At 39.9% G+C, this 24,655-nt stretch overlaps 1 protein-coding gene across 1 annotated transcript in view; it reads right to left on the reverse strand.

Annotated features, from left to right (window-relative positions):
• mei1 (meiotic double-stranded break formation protein 1) overlaps window positions 1–24,655 on the reverse strand; it is a 75,364-nt gene that overhangs the window by 43,537 nt on the left and 7,172 nt on the right. Inside the window, exons 6-17 of the mRNA XM_030057178.1 lie at window positions 22,672–22,881; window positions 19,147–19,325; window positions 15,798–15,912; window positions 15,264–15,383; window positions 13,187–13,286; window positions 10,522–10,656; window positions 10,319–10,439; window positions 7,838–7,914; window positions 7,169–7,316; window positions 6,546–6,657; window positions 4,870–4,930; window positions 3,917–4,014 (exon numbers count right to left, since the gene is read on the reverse strand). Coding sequence (XP_029913038.1) covers window positions 3,917–4,014; window positions 4,870–4,930; window positions 6,546–6,657; window positions 7,169–7,316; window positions 7,838–7,914; window positions 10,319–10,439; window positions 10,522–10,656; window positions 13,187–13,286; window positions 15,264–15,383; window positions 15,798–15,912; window positions 19,147–19,325; window positions 22,672–22,881 — 1,476 coding nt within the window. The remainder of the gene's footprint in view (window positions 1–3,916; window positions 4,015–4,869; window positions 4,931–6,545; window positions 6,658–7,168; window positions 7,317–7,837; window positions 7,915–10,318; window positions 10,440–10,521; window positions 10,657–13,186; window positions 13,287–15,263; window positions 15,384–15,797; window positions 15,913–19,146; window positions 19,326–22,671; window positions 22,882–24,655) is intronic.

Raw genomic sequence — 24,655 nt, forward strand, 5'->3', positions numbered from 1 at the left:
GAGCTGGTGATACTCAGATCTTCATCCCCATCAAGAGCAATGACTCTAAATGGGCTAACATTGGCATGTGCTATTACAAATTGGATGTTTTCAAATTCCCTGATGCTTCATGCAGGCAAGACTGAAATGTGCATAAGCAGATTTAATGATCTTGCCTAAAATTTCAACAACTGCATTGTCTCTCAAAACTCTACAGCTAAAAATCTTTTTGTGATTTGTGAATAGTCTCTCGCAAGCCAGTCATATCAAAGACATTACTAACACTGACTTTAATTACATCTGCAATATTGCTAAAATTAAACCCGTGCTAAGTATGACTGACATAGAGACTATTGTCCATGCATTCGTCACAGTTCACCTCAACTACTGTAATGTTTTGTACTCTGGTCTGCCTACCTCTAGTACTAAGGGTCAAGGTCAAGGACCCCTGCTGCCTCTGTTGTCTTTATTTTGTCTGATCATGTGTGTCTTTCTGTAATATAACTGTAATTTGCCCTATGGGTTGGCACCTATTGTCCTCTCTCTGTGATCCTTCTTAAGATTTCTTCCATTTTTCCCTGTTCCACCCTGGAGTTTGGGGGGAGTTTTTTTCCTGCCCACTACGAGGATTAAGGCAGGGGATATCAGCCTGTTTTGTTTGTGTATACTTGTGGGCCTGAAAAACACTTTAAAACAGTGATTTTAGGCTCTAAATAAATGTGAACTGGAATAGAATAGAACAGAAAACAACCAAACAGAATAGAACAGAACAGAATAGAATAGAATACAAAAGAATAGAATAGAACAGAATAAAATAAAATAGAAGAGAAGACACCCAAACAAAACAGAATAGAACAGAACAGATATCTTCTCTACTTTAGAAATTATTTTTGACAGCCATTACAACAGACAGATGGTTATAAAGGATGAAGTCAACAATTCTGGAAGAAAAATCGTTGACATTTGATGGTCTTGTGTGTGCACGGAATAAATAAATAAATAAATAAATAAATAAATAAAAATAAATCCTGTGCTTGTTCATAGCCCTGGCTCTGTAAAAAGTTTACATACAACACTATTCCAGCCAATCAGCAACAGGGGGCATTCATGCTCCTGCACAGGACAGGGGAAAGGAGAGGGGGAGGGGGAGGAGGGGAGATGGTGAGGGACAGTAAATCTGGCTGTTGATTTCAAATATCAGCAATCTTTCTCAAGAATCGCTGACTCCACCATTAATCCGTAAAGAACAAAAATCAATGTGTCACCAATATTGAACCAGGAAGAGGGGAATGACAGATGACAGATGGCAAGGAATGAATGGGGTTGAATAAGAGGTTAGGAGGGAAGAACAAAAAAGAAAGTATTAATATTGTTTTCACCCATCCCATTGCACTTAAGAGACTCTTTGCCTTTTTGTCAGTTTGTCACAGTAAATAACATCTCTGGTTTTCAAAAAAAAAAAAAGATAAATACATACAGTTTAAAGCAAACTTGCTACAAGGAAAACATCTGACATTAAACAGAATGGCAAAATTCAAGAAGAAAGGAGAGGAAAACAAGAGAAAGAGAGTGGCTGAAAGTGAAAATGAAAAAGATAAGAAGGGGGAAGTTGTTGACAGGCAGAAAGAGGAACAAACACAGACACCAGCTCTGAAAGGCTCATTATTCAAAGTCACAAACACACACATAAACACACGCGCACACACTTGCACACAAATGTGTACATCTCATTACCTCAAAGAAATACTTGACTCAACTCTGCTCCCAATGTCACAACATGCCTCCTGGGGACAACTACAGCTTCCAATAAAATGTTACACTCTGGTCTTTGCATATATTTTAGGGGATGGTTTTAGTGATTCAGAATGGGGTTTGAAGGGGAATAGCTCTGATTTTCAGCCTTTGTATGCTATTCTGTTGTCTAAAGAAGGTTAGGTTTGCATAATAAGCGTTCACTTTTGTTAGTCAGAGACAGCCCTCCTTTAATCATGCCACTGTAAGTGCCCCTTCATCCATGTTGTCACACAGACACACATACATTTTAGGGGCTACAAGGCATGTTTTTTATCCAGAGCAACAGGTTTAAGTCTCAGTCTTGGCCCTGATCTTGACTGAGCTATCAGCACAGAAACACCCCTCTTATCTAAAGGGCCCTTTCTAGCTTGGGGCACCGTGAAACTACTCCTCATTTCTCCACTAGTGGTTCCCCTATTGTGTTATTAAAAGGTCACCAGTAATACAAAAAGCATCAAAGAAATTATGCCAACTGATATTTCAAAACCAGTTTGGAAAAATCAGACTCCTATCTAAGATCAGTGTGCATTGCTTCTTATGTTTGTGTTCAGGTTATGAAATGCAAATGGACCCTGTTGGAACCATCCACAAGAACCTGCTCCATCAGTTTTGTTTTTGTTTTTTGCCTCTAGTTGGATTTATAAGCTACCATCAACACATCAAACTATAGCCTGAGGTGCACTCAATATACTGCATTAAGGCGACTAAAATAATCAGCAACTTTAATTAGGCCTACTTAAATATGCCTAATATATAGTCTCAGTTCCAAATCAGTGATTTTGTAAAAATCAATCACAACAGATTTGTTCATCACAGACTTTCTCATAGAATGTTCTTATACTGGTGTTTGATTAATTTTGCTCATAATGAAAACACACCACTGGCTCCAGCCTACAATCCAGTCCTTAGGGTTGTGCAGCAAAACAAAACATATCTCAGCTATTTTTTTTTTCCAGAGGCACCACTTAATATTTGCTTTGGTTGCAATTTAACCATGTAACCTAAAAGCCTTTGAAGTTTTGATTCATAATTTCCCCTGAGGGAAAAAAAAATACTAAAGCAATGTTTCTGTAGCTTTTTGTTAAAGGTTCATTTTAGCATGGAAGAGCAGATAGAGCTCTGTGGACTGCTGTCACTCCATTCTGCCTGGACTCTCTCAGGAGGGAACTCAGCTCCTGGGACACCGACTGATGCAACACAGTTTGAACAGATCACACAAATCCTCTTTTGGTGGAATAGACGTTTTGGTTAAAAAAAGGACAATTCATTTGTTGGTTTAAGGTAGCTTCCCACTCCTCAGCACTTAGTACCAGCAAAACAAGATCTGGTATCAAGAGAATATGAACAGAGTTGCCACAAGCCCTATTTAGACAGGATTAGTTTTACATGAGGAGGTATAGTTTTAATCCCAACCACATCGGTCATGTCAATAACTTTTGGGGACTTTGTATAGACTGTGTTCCTGCACCTGAAAAGATTACAGTCCCTTTTACTCACTATTAAATGTCTTGCAAAAATAACCAAAGTCCTTGTATGCATGATGCATAGAACCTTTTTTGCTGTGACGACCATACATAAATGAAGCAATTTACACAGTGATTTCTTATCCTGTGCAAATTGGTCAGAAACTACAGACATCTTCAGATAAAAATTACTTGACAGACCTGCCCATGCAAAAATAATCCCGTCTGATAAGGACTCAATAAAGCCAATCTGATTACCTCTTAAGATCATTACCTACGCATCCATTTAACACAGTGACATTATTTGAAAAATACATTTTTTCAGTATTTCAACATAATGACACCATATTACCCAGCTATTGCCAACACTGGAAAAAAGTCAGTCTGGGTCCCTGGATGTGGTTGGTCATTGCATTCCATTTACATTTAACAGGATTTTTAAGGGTTAAATTCTGTTATAAACTCCACTAACTGGGTATCATTTTAGCCACTTCTGGTATAACTGTACCATCTGGGTTCCTTTCAACCATATTTTAAGAAGCCACATGTTATTAAGTTATTAAATGTGTAAATGACTGATAGCCTAGCAGTATTGTTGTGAAACGCACATGTGTCTGTCTGCGTCTGAATATGTGTGTTTACATGAGTGTGTATGTGTCTGTGCTTGTGTGTGTGTATACCATGTTGGTCGGAGCATGTTGCATGGTGCACCTGAGAAAGCAGACACACACTGAGTTTCTGCAGAAAACCACAGCAAGATGCGTTCAGATTTGAGTTCCTGAAAGAGATAGAGAGAGCGAGAGAGGACAGAGTCACAGAGAGAGAGAGAGAGAGAGAGAGAGATGGAGAGAAAGTCATACAGAGAATAGAAGAAATTAATAGAAAGAATGAATACTAACGAGAGAGCTGGAAAACAGCAGAGTGACATATAAAAAGCACAAGGGCAGCCAGGGCAGAGAAAAATACATTACATATGATCCAAAATGCACAATCAATACTGTGAGGAGTGAACTGTGATGTGCTTTAACTCGATCCTTTCAAACATAAAACACAGAAAAGGCACGCTTTCAGTTTCATTACAACTCAGAGCAGGGAGTTTACAGCCTACTGACTCAACCACATTTATGATCACCATCACAGACATGCACACACAGCATCACAGACTTGCATACTGTACTCTAAAACAGAAACATTTATCCCCCCCACCCACCCACCTACACACACACACACACACACACACACACACACACACACACACACACACACACACACACACACTAAGCTTTGAGGTTGCACTTCCATTGCTCATAGACAGACAGACTGCTGAGAAGACTGTCTTAATGGGAAGAAGCAGAGCGACTCAGAAATGACAGATACCTCAGTAGGTGTCATCTGTCTCATTGTTCAATGTGCTCCAACGGAGAATGATAATAAGGAACTCAGCCTTCAGGGACCGTGTGTTTTAATACACACACATACATAGAAACACTACCTATGTGGGGGGCCAGTGGGAGCTTCAGGCTTCAGACAGCAAAGCTCTGTTAATTGTGGTATGTGTGTGTGTGTGTGTGTGTGTGTGTGTGTGTGTGTGTGTGTTAGTGTGCATGCTCGTGTCCTCAGGTTATCCCATTACCTGTTTCCTACACAGAGGAGAGCTTTGTGTTCCAGAGCCAGCCTGTAGAAACCAGAGGATGCTAAAAGGAAGAAAAGGAGGTGAAGAACAGAATAAAATTGAGGAGAGAGAGGAGGAAGAAGAGGAGAGGGGTGAGGATAAAGAGGAATAGAAGGATGACAACAAAAAGGGAGGAGAATAGGGCAATGAAGAAGGAGGAAGAGGGAGACACAGGCCATTGTTAAATCTGAAAACGAGCCAAATGATTCAATCCCACTTCACTACCCACAAGCCTTCGCATTTTAATCTCACATTAGTTTTCAAGCTATGATCCACCCACAGCATATACTAAAAATACTGTTGTTAAGAATCAGTGGGAATAGCTCATCAGTAGCCAGCAACCTGGATAATAGGACAGCAGTCTTTCTTAATCCTGAGGAAAAAAGTAGCCATATCATAAAACTGTTCTTAATGATCTGGCTGTTTATGTGCTGCAGTCAGGGAGAGCGCCCCTGACTTGTTAGAGACAGGTTTTTATTTCATAAAGCAACTAACTCAATCCATCTCCTTCCCACTTTTGGATCTATGCCAAGGTACCTATCAGCCTCATCTCCTGGAAACTGTTCTGCATAGTTGACCACTTGCAGCATAAATTTCATGCTGATGTTTCTTTTTAATACCATGGCACTGGCTTGTCTGCCAGCCCAAGGCAAGACATTTCCCCTGTCAATAATGGGGACTCATCTTCTGGATCACTGGCTTTGGCCAGATGGCTTCATACCTTCCTTGCTGTGATATGAATTTTCATTATCAAATTTTTCAGCATTTCTAAAGGCTATTTAGTGACTTTGATGAGTAAATAATCAATTTTGGCCGTGTTAATTTTTATGTATCTTACTGTGTATAAAACAGGTTACTATGTGATGTACATTACCGTTACAGTGTGAAACAGGAAAGCTCGGGTGAGGTCTGTTAGGTGATGTATGTGTATGATGATCTGAGAAGTGAGATTAATAGAAATATCACCACAGACAGGAAAGAACGGTGCACTTTCTGGCAATTTTCATCATTGTTCCTGAAAAAACAATTGTTCCTGAAAAAAATAACCAATCCAGTTCACTAATCCAGTTAAGTTTTGGTACCGAAATCTGTCATTCTGTAGATATTAAAAAGCACTTTTTAAGGTCATCTCTGTGCAATTTGATGATTTGAAAATGTCTTCTGTGACACATATGAAAAGGATATATTTGCTTTTCCTAATAACAATGTATGATATGCTTGTAAAGTTACTTATTGTTAAATCAGCATTAAACCACATTATGAACAGCTAACATGAGCTTCATACATTAGGTCTGTTATGGTCCAACTTGTTTAGGATGTTGCCTCTCCTTTATTTTGAACATGACGGCCACCTCTTCCCTCTTCTCTTTGATATTCAAGATAAAATTATTAGGCATGTTTCAAAAAAGGTGTCACTTCATTTGTATGGCTTGGATAAAAAGGCAGTGTACTTTGTATCTGAATTTGTTTAGAAATGTCTTTGCCATATACATTTTGAAATACAATCAAAGGATGCATCTTGTATTTCCATATTCATACATTGGCTGGGTATAGCATTTATGGCAGTCAAATCAAATCAAATCAAATCATTTGAGAATCACTGCTAATTAACAGTTAAACAGCACTAGCTAACTCACCAAGCTTGCAGGCAAAGAGGGGCATGAGAGAGGGGAAGAGGGTAAACTGAGAGGACAGGATGGAGTAGAAGCACTGCAGCATCTGGACACTGGGAGCATGCTCACACATCCTCTACACACACACACACACACACACACACACACACACACAGAAAATCACTGATAAATGATTAAATGTGACACAAACTGTAAACTGTTGCGGCTCCTGTGGTAAGTTTTTAAACTGATTAAATTTGCACAGCCTAAAAACTCTTAGAACCAGTTTTAATAAATTCTGTTATCTCAAAAACACTTCCTGGAACAACAACAGTGGATGTGATTGATAGGCTCAAATGTCGATGTGTACACAAAAATAATGAAGACAGAGACGGTGTAGCTGCAGTTATTAATACAATGATTTAGAGGAACTGCCAGAGAGCGGCGGAGCCCCTGGGACCCTGTTCTCAGAAAATGGGCACGAGAGGAACTGCAAGATCATTTTTTCAAGTGTTTGGCAACGTGTGAGACAGAGTGAGAGAGACAGAAGATGTATAGTCAGATAAACACATGTCTAGTTGAGTGTTTGTGTATGTGTCTGTGTGTGTGTGTGTGTGTGTGTGTGTGCGCACGTATCCAGCTCTCACTGTGACGGTGGGTATGCAGACGGTGTCGCAGCAGTGCAGCAGACACCGACACAGAGACTCCAGTGAGTTCTGAGCCTGTCCTTGTTTAGAGGGAGCCGTAAAGGCGTTCTCCTTCAGAAAGGGCTCTGACGCACACTGCTCTGCCAGCCTTGGACGCACACACAGGAAAGCATAAATGCAAACAAACGCACACTCATATATGGAGAAGCAACCAAATTCTCTCCCTCATGTACACAGGTGCGCCCATGCACACACATAGAAAGACAGAATCATGCAGATAAAAATTCATAGAGGCAGGAACATGCATGTCAGGGACGTACCTAAATTACCTCAAATCAACTGAAAAACTCTTCTAGTGGAGAGAGAGAGTTCTACTTGTTTCCAAAGCAATTGCTCCACTAATATCAATGAAATGGCATTTGATTTAAAACAATCTGAAAAAACTGATGTGCTTCCACTTGTTTTGAGCACAATAAGATTTTGAGAATTAATATTTGACAACTTGTTTGACTGATAAATTTGCAGTGAATCACTGACTTCCTCACAATGTGGGAGTGGCATAACGTTCAACACTTCAGCCCTAAATGCAGTAACTCTGTTGATTCACTTTTGAAATATCCCAATGACCCAATTTCACTCTCTAAACATGTGATTGAAGAATGTGCCAACCTGCAGGCAGCCTGAAAACAGACCAGGGCCTGGAGCAGAAGCCCTCTAGACCTGGAGGCCTGGCTCTTCTGGCCGCCCTGGAGGAACAGAGACAGAATCAAAGACAAGAAAGAGGACAAGAGAGGAGAGAAAAGAATGGGAGGGGCATGGGATGAGAAAAGAGCAGATCACATCAAATCAGAAAATAGCACATCATCTTATCAAAGCTCATCATCCAACCAAATTTCCTCTTGGGGTTCATTAGTTTTATCTACAGCGATGCAATGCTTTATAAAACTCTATTTAGATGGGCCCTGTGGTATCCAGCCTTCTTTCTCTGTGTTTTAGATGAAACTCATAGCCTCCCTGAACGGCTTACATTATAGTAACATGCAATTTGTTTCAGGACGTCTCAATGTAATTAAGATGGATTACATGTACATGAGGCATCCTACTGAAATCCATTTTCTCTTCTCTCTGCCTTGCCTGACATCTGTTTGATTTGTATGCACTTCCTGGTTGGATGTGCATACAACAGTTTATCTCTATGGACCAGACGGTCCAGTTGACCAAACCCAACCAGACGTAACCAGACCAGACGTGACCAGACCAGAGGAAAGGGTACTGATCCCTGTGGGGAAAGTAGGCTGTTACTAACAGCAAAAGTAATAGCATTAAAAAAAAAAAAAAAAAAAAAAAAAAAACAAGTAAAATATAAGCACACAAACAAAACAGAAAAATAGGAAAACAGAAACACAATACAGGCTGAATGTTAAGATTGAAAATACAGGGAAGGTGCATGGATCAATAATATGTGTGGGCTAAGTTACATTTACTAAAGCAGTTTCAGTCATTACATACAGCTGGGGGATATAGTAGGAGTAAGACTGCCGCCGGCACACAGAAGGCCAGGTTTTGAATCCTGGGCGGAGTATGTCTCTGGTCCTTGGACAAAACTCTTAATACTGTACTCACCATTCTCTGATATGAGACACAAGAACAAAAAGAGCTATTCTGGCTTGATGTCACTATTGGATGTACAGTATGTGTCAATACATGAACAGAGCTCAGAAAACTCACAACTCAATGCCATACACATGGAGCACAATGCACTATAGGTATCAAGTATCAGCAGTAATATTTTAATTGTCAGAACAGCTTCAGTCCACCTTCAATGGCTGATACAGTGAGTACTTGGAAACCAGATAAAAGGTGAATGAAAGACCTTTTCCACAGCAGCCATTTTGGCATGACACAGTGGGGTAAACACAGATGTTACTGATGACTTTAATCAAGGCTCCATTCCATTTAGATGTAAAAGAGCCATTCCAGTGAGCCAATACACACAACACCAGGGCTCTGGGTCTGTTACACCTAAATCGAAGTGAACTTTAATTAGTACCATTAGTATCACCTGTGTTTACCCTACTGTTTCATGTCAAAATGGCTGCTGTGAAAAAGATCTAGACCTCAGCAGTCTGGGTTTTGCTCTTCTCACACCAGGCCATGCATTTTTGTGTGCTGGCATTAGATACAAGCTGTTTCTGAATGGCAGCCCTGTCATATAAATCAGCTTTGTGAAGCACAGAAGATATGTTTTTTGTTGAGAATGTGTCACAAAAGGTTTCAAATCAATTTTGCATTAATTTCCCAGGAGTTTTGTCGTGTTCCAGATCTATTCTGAGTCCATCTGTCCCTTTCAGTGAACTTCAATAAGCAACCACTCTTCCTCTTTGCCAGTAGCCTACAGTTTGTCCGTGTGGCAGTGTTGCCATGATTTTCAAGACTTTCCCTTGCTACATTAAACAGTTTTTGTGACTGATGCCCCTGTATTTCAGACACCAACTATTGAACCTCTTTAGAAATGTGCTAGTAATCATGTTACATCAGACAGAAAATGAGGTGCAAACTGTGCAAAGAAACCTCTGAAACTTTCCAGCACATAGCAACAGCAGGAACAGCAGACAGTGGTACTTTCAGGTCTGCATTTACAGTAACATCCACCCCTGTAGATGTGGGCTGGGCACAAAGGGTGACTGAGAATGACAGAGCTAAGTTTGTGTGGGACTTCCAGGTCCAGACAAATAAACAAGCCCTGGCCAACCAACAGGACACTGTGGTAATGAACAAATATCAGAAAAAAGCAGTGGTGGTAAAGGTTGTGATTCCTAGTGACATCAAACTCAAGGAGAGGGCCCATGAGAACCTGGTGAAGTACTACAAACTGAAAGTGTAACTGAAGAGGATGCAGAAAGTGAAGGCAAAATTGATCCCAGTTGTGACTGGACCACTTAGGGCTGAGACCTGTAACAAACTGGAAGAATGGCTCAAACAGACTCCACAAGCAATGACAGATCTCCGTAGAGAAGTGTGATGTACAATGCTGCACAGACTACTGACACTCCTAGTGACCAGACTCCATGTATCTTGGTCGCATTTGCACATTAACTTTACATATTTTTGCTCTGCATTCTACCATGCTATTAACCAGGATGCCAGCACACTCACAGTGCTTCGTCGATGAGCAGAGGAAGGTAGGGGAAGCTCAGAGCATCTGTTGGTGATGGCCTCTATCAACGTCTGTATTTCCTTGTACTGAACTGGGCTGGACTGGTGGTTCAGTCTAGACAACACAGAAAGAGGCATCAAATGGGAGGTTGAGGAGATTAATGTGTAGATGTGTGTGTGCATGTGTGTGTGTGTACCGGAGGAGGGCAGAAGCAGCGTGGGCAGCCTGTGTGGCCACCTGCAGACAGGAAGAAGAGACTCCAGTTACCACGGCCTCTGACACGGCAGCAAAGCCTGGGCCACTGGGGAACAGACGCACACCTGAGGGCTGCCTGAGGACGGACACACACACAGACACACAGACACACAGACACAGACACAGACACACACACACACACACACACACACACACACACACACAATCAGACCAGTGTCTTTTTTACATTCATTTATGAATCCAAAAACAGTCCTGAACAAATTACAAATAAAATACTGAGACAGTTAATAATTGTGTGACAATGTGGCTGTATGCTGTGCTGATTGTATGATGGTTGATAGGCACACAGTCAGTACCAAAAAGTTTACTGGGCTTTTTAGGGCTTTTTCGCTGTCACTTTTTGACAGTAAAAAGGCCCATCAGTAAAGGCCCATCAAAAGCTGACAGTCTGTCCTGATGCCTGATGTTCATTTATCTCATCTATCTAATTTTCTTTCGATATATCTTTGGCTTGTTATCGCACTAGTAGTGACTGCATGCTGAGTCACAAAAAACACTCACCCTGTCTCTCCCTCTCACTCACCTACACACACAGACATCATTTTTCTTTCTTTCAGGACAGGAACACATAATAAACAAATAGTGCTGACCTATTGGCGTTAGAAAGATCACCAGTGTTTTTCTCAGGTCTACGACGCCACAGCACAGCAGCCGTGGAGCAGAGCTCGCTGTTGCCACAACAGCGGCCACATAGAACAGTGTAGTGTGGGCCAAATACCACATGCGAATAGCACATAAAGGTAAACACACACACACACACACACACACACACACTCACTTGCAACAAGGCAGATGTAAATGAAATAAAGACAGGTAAACAGATACACTCATACACAACCACAACTAGCACAACCATGTATGCATACATTTCCACCCACATACAAACATATGTAAGCGCTCACACACGCATGTTGTAAAGAGACACTTTCACGCTCAAATTGGGTGGGAATACTTTGATTTCTCTCGCACACACTTTAGCTTGTTCAGCACTTTGGAACTCTTTGGAACAGTGTTGCTACTTTTTTACTGTCCCACTCAGCGTAAAGGACAAATTTCCCTCACCGTTTGAAATCTCTTTTCGCCTGTATCCCTGTCATGTGATGGGTGGAACATTCTATTAAAATTATGTCAGCGTTGCAGAAATATGAGCGTGTTTTACTGCCTCGCAATATATTCTCATCTGCGAGCCAGCAGACAGTTAATTCAAATCTAATTAAACTGCCCAGTGCACTGTATTTAACATGTTTTACAGGAGATCCCTTCTCCATGCTCGTGTAGTTAAATTTGTACACGTTGCTCCATATATTATACTCAGTATAGATGAACCTTCATTTGTTCTTCAGATGTCTGACTTAACCACTTAAGCAAACAGTAATATATTCATGAGAAGCAGGCAGTGGTGCAAAAATATATTCTATATAACTGTGTGCACCCGTTTAGATTTTTGTTGTTGTTAAAGGCAGACTACACAGTCTGAAAGGGGAGTTCACACCACCTTATTATGATGTGGTAAAGAATGATGAATGCCAATTTCTCAAAACAATATAATTTAGAAGTGCCTCAGGAGTTCAGGACAACTCTTTTACACCATAATGACCTAAATTATAAGAGCATTTCACTCCATTGTTTATCTTTTTTGAGTACATTCGACATTAAAACATCAAACCCAAGACAGCCATTTGAAAGTGTTACGTTAATTCTATAGCTTATTAGTCTTGGCATGAACTTTAAGAGTTTTATACTTCCTCCGCTTCCTCCTTAACATTAGTAAACAATGGTGTGCCCTCCCACTTGATACTACATAGTCTGCCTTTTAAATGAAAAGACTCTCCAGTTTTCACGACTCAGACAGATGTTTTACAACTGATTGTGTAATAACAGCAATACATCATCAAATGTAACAAAATTTTCAATAATGTTCATAAATGGGTTGATATAATGACACCTGTTAATGTTTTAAATTCCTGGAATTTAAAACATTATGTATGTAATAACATCATATTATTACATCAAATGGCAACATTTTACAAGGGATCTATGTTTTTTATATGACGATGTAATAATAACAGACTAATAATGTAATAACTCACAAGAATAAGAAGAGAGGAAGTACTTTAATTAATTAACTTTAATTATAATATGTGTTAATATTATTATTTCATCATCTGTTACAGTCCTTATTAAGTAGCAATCATAGCTGAATCTGATAATATGATGATGTTAGATTATCCAGCAAATTAAAGAGACATATTTGCTACCTTTTCACGAGATATTTCACTATCCAGCAATTATAACATTTGATATTGGGGTTTTGTGAGAACTTTATTTCTTTCCTGAATACGAGCTGTACTAACTGAGTATTTTGGTTAGTGGATCTTTTGAGGTCTTTTAACCTCCATTCATAAATGTGACTTGAATCATAAATGATAACTAACTTTGGCCTTGAAGTAACTTAACCCTTTTTCTCTCCTCAAGACACTTGAAACAATATTCCAACAAGTGTGTGTCTTGCAATCCTAGAAATCAGACACTGGCAAGTAGAGTTTAATTAAACACCAGTAACACCATATAATCACCAGTCTCACCGTTCCAGTATCTCAGTGAGGAGCAGCAGGCCTTGTTTCTGCAGTTCCAGGTTGGTCAGTCTCAGAGCCTCCTTCAGACTGCGCACAAGGGACTCAATACCTAACACAAACACACACACACACACACACACACACACACACACACACACACACCTTACCTTAAAGGTATGCTTGACTCAACTCTGCACACAAGCAAGCAGGCAGACCCACACACACAACATTGAGCCTGGGTGGAAGTCTGTGTAAACGTCACTTTTTATGAGACAGGTTTGACTGATGGGGTTACAGCGTGTTCCCTCTTAAAACTGAGTGGCATATCCATAAATGTAACACATGCACACAAACACACACACACACACACTCACACATCTCTCACGCACACTGGTAGCTGGTGCAGCACACTTTGTCCTTCTAATTTACCAGTACACAGCTCTGTTGTAACTATGTCTTGTGATATTAAACTACAGCAAGCATATAATAGCACAAGGGAAGGATACATCACATCCTATGTAATGGTAAATTAGATTTGTATTGCACTGCTTTCTTCACAATTTCTTTGGGGTGGAGCAATAGTTTGGCAATATTAGGATCTAAACAACTGATTTACCAACAGTAATGACACAAATGTACATGAAGGCAGACTCTGTGTTATCTATAAAATCCCTGACTTTTTAATGGCTTTCCATAACTACAGTATTAAATCTCATGACCTCGAGGCACATAACATTATGTTGTTAAGTTGACCAAAATTTTGAACACAAGTCAGTTTTAGATATCTTATTACAGTTTTCCCTGACTGTTAAGACACCTTCCTTCAAATTATGCTCCATTTCCCCAAACTCTAAACTCAAATGCAAAACTGTACACTCATCTTCACAAACCGTAAACTTTCAAATCAAAACCAAATCAGGTAATCCTCCATCTAAACCAAACTTTGCCTTCAGACACCACACACACACACACACACACACATTTGCCATTACACACTGATGAGCTCAACTTGGTTTCAGGTTTCAGTTGTGATGACTTGAGTTTATGTTATTGACTTCCAAAGTTTACTAAGTGCACACATGGTGCAGCCAGAGATAAGTTTTTCACAGTAAGTTCAACAAAATCTGGATCATGTGTGAAAACAAGGAAATAGTTTTTATGGTTTTGGGAAATGTGTATGTTTTTTTGGTAGATGGTGTTATGGTTTAGGATGTTTAGTTAATATGCCCAGTTACAGTGTGTAAGTAACAGAGAAAAATAATTGTAAAGGTAATTATGCTGTTTTATTCCGCAAGGGAAGTAAACATAACATAAACACTATGGAAAATAAACATTGCTAGAACATAACATTGATTTGGTGAGTAACAAGTTACTGTTTTGTTTTGTTTTTTTAACTGAAGCTAGTTCATCAAGTTCAAGTTTATGTATAGCTGCTCAATCATTGTTACAGTCTCAAAGGGCTTTACAGACCACAGTTTATAGGAAACAAACCAACACTCTTGACCTGAACCCTCAGAGTGGGCAAGAAAAAAACCTCAGAAGCCAAAAGGATAAAAAAAAAAATGGAGGAAATTTTAGGAAGGATCACAGAGAGAGGGAAGCCCCTTCCAGGCTGTCTGGGAGAGCAGAGCGCACCAAGTGGGCAGTGGACCTTCTTCACAGCCATTTTATGTGAAATAGCAGGTAAACACACATGTCACTAATGACGTTAATTCAGGCTTTATTCCATTTATGGGCCCTATTTTTGTGCATGTTGGCATACTCTGAAACCATTAAATGCAACAGAGCCTTAATTAATCACGAGTATCACCTGTGTGTACCTGCTATTTTACGTCAAAATGACTGCTGTGATTTTTTTTTTTTTTTTTTTTTAACTCAAATCAAATCAATCAAAAAAATTCCATGATAATCTAGTTTAAATTCCCCAACTGAATTTCCCTGTCTGATTGGACCTTGGCTGCACATAAGCACACTCACTTTCTCTCTCTTCTTAGCTCTCTCTAGACACACACGCACGCACACGCACACACACAGGGATGATGCAGCCGAGTCTCAGGACTGTTTTCTGTTCTGCCTGTGCTCTCACCGTAGACAGAGTGACACTTGGAGAAGAACAGCGGATCCTCTGTCAGCGGCAGCAGGCAGCTGTAGACAGACCACAGCAGCACCTCACTGCTACTGCTAGCCAGACGCTCAAACAGAAACTCTGTGGGGGATGAGAGATAGAGCGACAAAAAGACAAAAGAAATAACACAAAGACAGAAATATAACAATAAAGAGAGGAGAGAGAAAGAGTTGGCCATAAGAGAAAGACGGCAACAAAGAAAAGGAAGTATAGTGAGACGTAAGAGAAAAAGAATGAGATGTAGAAAGAAAGTGAGAAAAGAAAACAAAGAGACAAAAGGCAAGAAACACAGTGAGACAAACAGAAATGGCACACAGACAGTTTGGAGGTATGGGGGATGAAAGGGGATGTGAAGAAAGCAGTGGAAATTATTTACAGAAGGCAAAATCAAAGGAGGCAACAGCTTGTGAGAATTACAGCTAGCACCCTGCAGCCACAGTGTGTATTTGTGTGTACGTGTGTGTATTTGTGTGTGTTTGTGTGTGTGTGCCTCACCAGGTACATCAGCAAGGATGAAGGGAGCAGAGTACTGACTAGGGGAATGAACCAGGATGAATGCCATACACTGAGCACTGGCCACCTGCAACATCTCATCGCCACTCAGCAGCAGCTGGAAAACACATTTTAAAGGCTTTATTACTATCCACCAATCAAGTGAAGACGCAAGGCATCTAAATAGTGCAAGGTTTTTCCAATCTTAAGACTCATGGGTACATTAAAAGTACTGCCTCTGCCACATAGCCAGGTTACTGATGACAGTGGGAGATGTGGGAGCAATATTTTGCCAACTGTCTGGCTCTTGTCTTCGGTAGGCAGTGTGTCCTCTGAGCCGTCACAGTTGGTTTATGAACCTGTCAAACGTCAAATATCAGCACAGTGAGCCTGCATGTATATCCACAGACACTGATATATATAACTAAGGACTAGCAACTGATCCTGACAACTGAACTGACAGCTTTTCAGAAAAGAAAGGTATCTGCAAATTTGTCAACAGCGGTAACAGAACTGATTTCTACTACATCCATCATGGAGAAACATTTATAAACAGTACTTTATCGATTGTAAACAGTTAATCTGTGTCTTTTTTACCTTAATATCAACTATTTGTATCTTTTTTGCCATTTTATTATCAATCACAATCTTCCTATATAGATACCTTTTGTTGTTTAAATTACACTATTTCTGCTATAGGGTATCAATAAAATTTCATTTGTATCTCAATTGCAATCATATGGTGTGTTTTATTCCAAAACATTGCATATCAGTTTTGGAAGGAAAAAGATACGATATGAAATGAATTAGAAAATATTTCAGACACAGTAATGTTTCTTGCCTAAAAAAATGGAACCATTTAGCAAAAACAGATCTAAAGATGAATCACAATTTTAAAAGCAGCCCATAATGCACTGAACTCTCTGCCTGCAATCATGCTCGAGATAGTGTCTGGTTTTGTTTTTTTGTTCCAGCTGGAAGATATGAGGCATTTCCTTTCAAAATAATGTATTCACTATCCGGGAAAAGTGGCACTATTTGAAAAACAATGATTTATAGTACAAAATAGCACAAACAAATTATGGTACTTACACACACTGGACCCTCAATGTTTATGATATTAAACAAACTTATAGACTTTGTATATTGTCTTGAGGTGCATCATTTCATATCTAGATCAAATGAACAGTCTATTCCTGGAAGCTCTCATCAGTCCTGATCCACATATGAAACATCAGGGGTGTGAGATACATTACAGCTTTACACATCAAAACATCAAACTACTTCACCATCTCAGAGGTATGTTTATGTAGTTTTTTACTGTATTTTACAGACCTCCCTGACAGCAACTGTCAACAACAACACAGTCATACTGAGGAGATTCTGTATGAGCATTTTGCATCTATTCATATTATGTGCAGCATGTACTGCTAATCTTTCAGACAGACACGAAGACCAGTCCACAAAGTCAGACTCCTATGAGTATTAACTGACTGCACCAAAAATTATTTTTTCTTAACATTATTTATATCATGATGGCTATCTTGTGCATAAACATTTTGCCTGCCTCCCATCTCTAAGCCTCATTTTTAGTCCCAAAGCATGTACTAAAAACAAAGATAAGAGGAAAAACAGCAACTGCGGTCACTACTTTCTGCCTTTTCTTTCTCTCTTGCAAAGTCTTTTAATAGTCAGAAATAAACAAGAAACCCTTCATGCCACCTAACCCATGCCACCTGAGATGAACAGCACACCCCTCAGGAGGAGCACCACTATAGCAGCATCTGCCCATGCATTCATTTGTTTGGTCATTTGTTTGTGTAATGTTTCGTGCAATGTGTGGTGCTTAGGGGAATTACAGTATGTGCTCTTCAGTCCCAAGAGCCCTTCTTAGGGGAAATACAGTGAGTGTCGGTGCACCATAAGTCACATGCAAGGCCACGGTCCCAGCTGCAGCCTGCAGCTTGGTGACTTTCTGGCTAAGTTAATGCATAAAGTAAATATTTTGGTCAGTGTTTCTTAGCTACAACGGCAGTTTTGAGGTCACAAGTTGAGTTCTCTAAAGTCAATTTTATGTCTCTCCAATAATCCACAACTCCCTAAACATTCTTACTGTTGCACCTAAAATTTAAGTGATTAATATTTGGCCAATGAGATGCTGGTTCTCACAAGCCTATGATGGGATTACTTTATTGGATAATGAGACTATTCAAAATTCCTGTGCTAGAGCTATTACTGACTGACTCTGAGGAAAACATTAGTCCTTACACCAATTATGTCAAATTATATCTAGCAATCTGAGATAAACAGAGATGAATTTGGTTTTAGCGCCAAGTTAAATTTAAGTAGACCATGTATACAAAGACTCTGTAAATTTATTCCCACTGACTGTTACTAACAATCAGCAATGTAGAAAGCTTTATAAAAGTAAATCTTAATATAGTATAAAATCTTAATACTAAATCTTATTATCCTGATTGGCTAGTGAATCAGATGTTATCTAGTGATTGTTACCTTAACCTAATTTAGAGTTAGTTAAATGTTTTAATTTCCATGTTTGTAAGGAATAAACACTGTCTATCAGAATAAAAGATAGAAAGTAAATTATTCATTAAAAGTAACTGCTATTTTCTTTTGTATCACTTGGCAGAATGTTTTCATTGATACAAAATGACAGTATTAACCTTTTGTGTTTGCTTTAGAGGTCAAAACTTTTGTCGAGGGTTCAGATTTCATACTAACACATATTAAACAATTAAAGTAACCAAATAAGCAATACACAGTTCCGCACCAATAATATTTTTGCCAGGACAGAACACAGTTTGAAGTCATTTCTCACTGTCAGTTTTAGTGCTGGCACAGTTGCGGCTGTTTGGCTTTGCAGTGCAGCACCAAGGGAGCTGCTCCAAGTTTTGTCTCATTGTCAGTAGTTGTTTCTCTAGCTTCAACTTCCCTCCCAGAGTTGTTCATGTTCACACGTTCACTGAATAAGTTGTTAGGATCATAAAAATTACATTTGTGAGTACTGTTTTAGGGCAGGGGTTTGTCAGATTTGGGCAATAATTTAGTTTTGAGTTACATAGTGTAGCAACTCCAAAACACTTAGTTGATACAATAAACTCTACTGACGTCATAAACTCTGCTGGGACATGAGTCATCACTGTGAAAGCCTAACTAGCTGTAATCTACACGTTGATTTCCCAGACATAAAGCACAAATACTTTCCCTGGGAAAATGGCCATGAATCCCCATTCAAAGACATGTTAATCCAGGATTAGACCTTCTTGTTATTATTATCGTCCGTGTCAGAATGTGGCCCTGGGGACTGAGAGCAGGATGTTTGGACAGAGACCTTTTTCAGTATGAGTGGCAGAGGGCAGAGGTCCGGGGGCTGTTGCTCTTGGTTCTGGATGAGGATCTGATTGTTGTTGGTGTGCAGGTTCTGGTCCGCCTCTGACAGGATCTGATCGCTGGGGCTGTTCATCAGAACTGACACTGCCTCCCTGAGCCGCACCAGCTGCTTCAGCAGACCTGGAAGATGAACGGCAAGACTTCACATGGAGTGAAAACCTATTCTGACCAAAATGTTAACTTTTTACAACGGACCTGAAGACATACACAAATAAGACACTGACAGTGAGTTTTTAGAGAGGACACAAAAATAGAAAGATATAAAGACATGCATTAGACAAGGGCACAGAGACTTTGGCATTGGATACATTTGTCATTTAAATGTAATTTCTGAGACTTGATTTATGAAAACTCTCTGCATGCAAATAATTATTATGTATCTCCTGCAGCTGTATTAATTTCATTCTGTATGTGCATAATGTTTTGCCACTATTTTATCTCCTCCTCAATCTACTTGCCTACTTCCATTATGGATTTTGAAGATCTCATTTCAGGAGAGCTTTGCATCCTGGCTTGTCACTTGATGTATCCCAATATAATCAGATAATGAAAGTCACATCAAAGTTGCAATGTAAGTGTAACTGTAGCCATCCAGTATGACGCAGATGGAAAGACAAACACAGAATTACAGAGGATTCACAGAGGAAATGCAGACACAAACACATAGCCACAGAGGGGGTCTACACTTTTAACTGGAGGTCACACTTATTATAGTGCATAACAAAGTTAAGCTCTGCTAAAGGACATGAATAGAGATATATACGCACAAAGCAAGACACAAACTAACATACAGGCACACATGCAGAAGATAGTTATGCAATTAGCACACAACTGTCACTGAGCTGTAAGGGGTTTCTCTTCCTTCCCAGTCATCTTAAGACTAGGAATTAAAGCATGGAACAATTATATAAGAAAAAAGAAAGAAAATGGAGAAAAAGAATAATAATCCTGCTCAATTTTTTCCATGGTTCTGAGCTTATTATGCTTAAAATTTACCAAACAACTACAGCAGCAGCTCTGCTGGAGCTATTCTGAAAGCTGGTGTAAACCAGCCTCCCACTCCCTATCCACTTGAAGCCTGCAGTTCATCCTATTCTCACGCAAGCAGTTGAAGGAGAAGTTAATATACTGATATAACAACTTCACATTCCTGGAAGATAATGACTCTATTTCCTTTTTAATAACCCCTTTCCACCTTGTCAGACCTCCATTCTGGCTATCGCTGAAGCACACAGTGGTGAGCTTATTATCCTTAAAACTCTACATTCCTACAAGATAGCAACTCTCTTTTATCTTAACATAAGCCCTTTCCTTTCTCTATCTAGCCTCATGCTTAAGTAGATTCTGGCTCTCACTCAGAGAGTTTATGATGGGCCTGTTATGCTGCTGCAGATTTCTAAAAACAAAAACAAAAAGGCTCTATTTCATTTTTAATCATCGTTACAATCTGGTCATGACCTCTATTCTGGCTCTCGCCAAGGCAGTAGCTGGCAGGCTCATTATGCTGATGACAACTCCAAATTTCTGTACTACTGTTTATTGTTGTTGTTGTATAAATGCTGTCATGAAACACTACCCCCACCGCCCACACTATACACTCCTCTACTCTTCTGCTAAGCCTACACTACATCCTCATTCTCTCCAAGCCAGTTGACAGTAAGGTTCATATAGTTATATAACAACAAATTCCTAAAATAATAAAAAAAACACTATTTCATTTTTAATAACCCCTCTCCACCTAATCTCGCCTTTCCCTCAGATTCTCACTGTAGGACTTGTTGTGATGCTCATAACAGCTCCAAATTTCATTCATTTTTAATAACATTCTCCCCTTATCTAGTGCAGCAAATTCTATTTTTCATCCAAGCAGTTGATGGTGAGCTTACAAAGCTTAACAACTCCAATTTACAAAAAAAAAAAAAAAAAAACAAGATAACAACTTGATCTCGTTTAGTCTATCAAGTCCCTAATAGACCAGAGTCAAGCCAGCAGTATATTCAAGTTCTTATCTAGGCAGCTACTGCTGGTCTTACTATGTTCAGGGTGCCTAAACATTTTTCTTTTCAAAATTCCAGGCTTTTCTCAGTTTATTTTCTTCAGACGCTGTGTAATATCTCAGAATATTCATGGCTGCATGTTTATCATGCATGTTAATACTCCAACATGTTAAATTCTGTATCTATGCTACTGCCAACTGTTTCATGGGTTAACATAGGTAATCACTGTACTTTTTCCCTTCTGTATGACAAGTGATGGCTGCCTCGCTCATGGTAGAGATGTCGAATGATTTCACACACAGTTTGCACCATGCTTTTTTCTCCTTGTTTAGCGTCCTTTGCCAAAATTTTTTTCTATTTGGATGGGTAAGCCATTTCTCAGAAAACTTGGGCCTTGGACAGGAATGGTGCAGCAAGTGCCACCGTTAGTTTTGCACACTGTCATGCAGACAGATGTTTGAATCACTTTGCCCCGCCTACTCAATGGAAAACATATTCAGCTGGCTGCTCCAAATGTGGACAAACTCAAAATATGCTGCCTGTATGATTAATTTATGACACACTTTTTAGAAAACTGTTTTTTAGAAAACTGTAAATATAAGCAATAGTCCGGAAACTCAAATATTTCACCATACCCTCTCTTTTTTCATATGTATTCAGACCTGGAAAAGATCATGATCCATCATTTTTCATACTTTTCCAGACTGTGCTGGAACCCTGTAAACTTCTAACCTCTAACTAATCTCTTAAAAAATGTTTGTGAGGGAAAAAAAAAACACAGCTTGTATGATGATAACTACCTAAGAGCCAAAGGGTCATGAAACTCACTCTCACCAATTAAATGACCATGAAAACATTTTCTCTAAAAGCAGTAGTGATATTCTTTTCATCCACACTGGTAATGGTGACATTATTAAACCACTAAATTCACAAAAACGTATTAAAAACTACTTACAGACACCATATAAATGTTTCTAAAACAAGTGCAAAATTCAATGTTCTTGTTGTATGCAAGCTTATTATGGACTTTTAAGTACTGATCTCATTGCATGTAACCAATGAAGAGCTAAATCGATACAAGACAAAAGTATCAAATCTGCCCCAGGCAGTTCATGCTTATACTGAATTGTAAAGGAAAAAAGTGGAGGTGAAAGTCGCTACAACTGTGAGAGCAATTATGACAAGCAAAGGAATGACCCTTGAATTTACTACTAGAATCTTTTACTACTAGAATCTTTTTGTATTTAGATTTACATGTGTTATGTCAGAGATACTTCATTAAACTGTTACTTTTCATGCAAGGGAGTTGTCCCTTTGTCCTTGACTGGTGAACTGTGATTACAACCTATGTTGTCTTTAGCCCATGTACGGCAACACATTCCTCACCCAGGTAGCTAATGGTGAGCACATATATCTTTAAACAATGCAAACCCTAAATAATAACTAACAACAGCTTTTTCCCTACACACCCAGGCAGTTGATGATGAGCTGAGGGAAACCAGCGTTGGCTAAGGTCTGCAGCAACAGGATACACACTCTGTCCCTGATGGCGACTGGCAGGGACTGGGCTGCTGTGCCCCCAGCTGCCCTGAACACCCTCTGCCACACATAGAAGAGTGACGCCTTCAGCCCCTCATCCGGGTAGAGCAGGGCCGAGCACAGGCACTCCAGAAAGGGTGCTGACGGTCAGAGGTGGGAGAAAGGAGGGGATTAACGGAGTTACAGACTGAGGGTTAAGACAGAATGAGAGAATATGAAACATTAATGATGATGAGGAGAAAACCGAGTCAACAGCTGGAAAATAAAAGGATGCATCAAATCCAACATACTGGAAATAATAGCAGATACATCTTATAATGGAGTAGTTGAAAAAAAAAACAGAGAAAGGATATGTCTTTGTACGTGTCTGTGTGTTTTCAACATATATCACATTCATCAAGACAGGCAGGGCCGACCGTGTTTGTGCATGCACGGGCAGCAATGACACAAAGGAGACGTGTAAGATACTCAGAGGAGAAGTAATATATTCGAAGAGCAGCATGAACAGACAGCGACAAGAGCAGCGAGACGACAGCAAGGAAAAGGAGTGAACCACCGGGAACAACAGCGCGGCTGAGTATTGCCAAACAACAACTTCAAGTGTCGACTGTCGATGGTGAAGGCAACGTTGGAGCGAAAGTTAAGATACAGATGAAAGCATTAAAGCTGGGCTGTTGGGAGAATGTGCAAGAACATACTAGGACAGCAGGAGAGTGAACAGAAATATGTAGGGATAGAAGTGTCTACAATTGAGCACAGCAGACAGGAACTCTGACAGACAGAGCTCAATTTAGATGCAAAGAAGGAGTCCGATTAGAGAGCAAGACAGAAAGAGGAGAAAAAGAGAGTGACAGAGTGATGGGGTAAAAGAGAAAAAAGATTGGAAGAGACGGGGAGAGAGGAAAGAGTGTGTGGAGACAGACACATGGTGAGGGAGAGACAGAGACAGACGGAAAGAAAGTTAGAGGAAACAGATTAAGCATAAATGAGATAGAGAAAAAGGCTGAGAGAGAAGAGGTTGAAAAAGAGAGCAATAAGAAAAGGAAAAGCAAGCCAAAAGAGCAAGTGAAGTGAGCAAGTACATGGAACAACAAAAAGTGAAAAGGGAAGAAAACAAACTGTAAAAAAAGGCAAACGTGACAAAAGGTGACACTGACAGACAGACAGAGAGAAAGAGAAGTAGGCAGAGAGGGGGAGCAGATGGAAGAAAGTGAAAAGGAACGGCTTAGAGAATGGAGGGATAAACAGTGTTAAAGTGCGGGGCAGTGCTGGAGGTGGAAGCAGAGAGGATCAGAGAGAGACACGGAGAGAAAGAGAGAGGAAGAGAGAGAGGGAGGGAGAGAGAGAGAGAGAGAGAGAGAGAGAGAGAGATGATAGAGTGGGAGAGCCAAGCCCAGGCCCAGCTGCTCTGTGAAGCAGATCAAAACCCAAGCGAGGCAGGAGAGGCTCCCAGACATGTTTGATTAAACCAAAATATATGAGGCGGCCAAGATGAGAGCCAGGCAGACTGAGAGGAGGAGGGAGCGAAGGAGGGAGATAAGACCTCCACAGACAGAGAATGGAAAGAGAGAAGCGAACGCAAGAGAGAGAGAGGGAGAGGGAGAGAGAAAGAGAGAGAGTGAGAGAGAGGATCAGAAAAGCAGAAGGATGGGAAGAAAATAAAAGACTGGGTTGTCTTTTAACACCACATTTGTCACTTCCACAACACCACATACACACACAGAATACTGAAACAAAAAAAGATTAAACAATTTCTACTTTTGCTGTTTTTTGTTTTTTTTTGTATTTGTCAGAGAAAACCCAAAGGTTCATTTCCGTGTGCTTTGTTTACTGTTCTGCAGGCCTGCTGTGATGCTGTGTATTCCAGACTACCCTTCTCTTTTTCTGCTGTGATCTGTTTTCTACAGTACTTCT

Source organism: Myripristis murdjan, chromosome 8 (genome assembly GCF_902150065.1).
Source record: "Myripristis murdjan chromosome 8, fMyrMur1.1, whole genome shotgun sequence".
Classification (NCBI taxonomy): domain Eukaryota; kingdom Metazoa; phylum Chordata; class Actinopteri; order Holocentriformes; family Holocentridae; genus Myripristis; species Myripristis murdjan.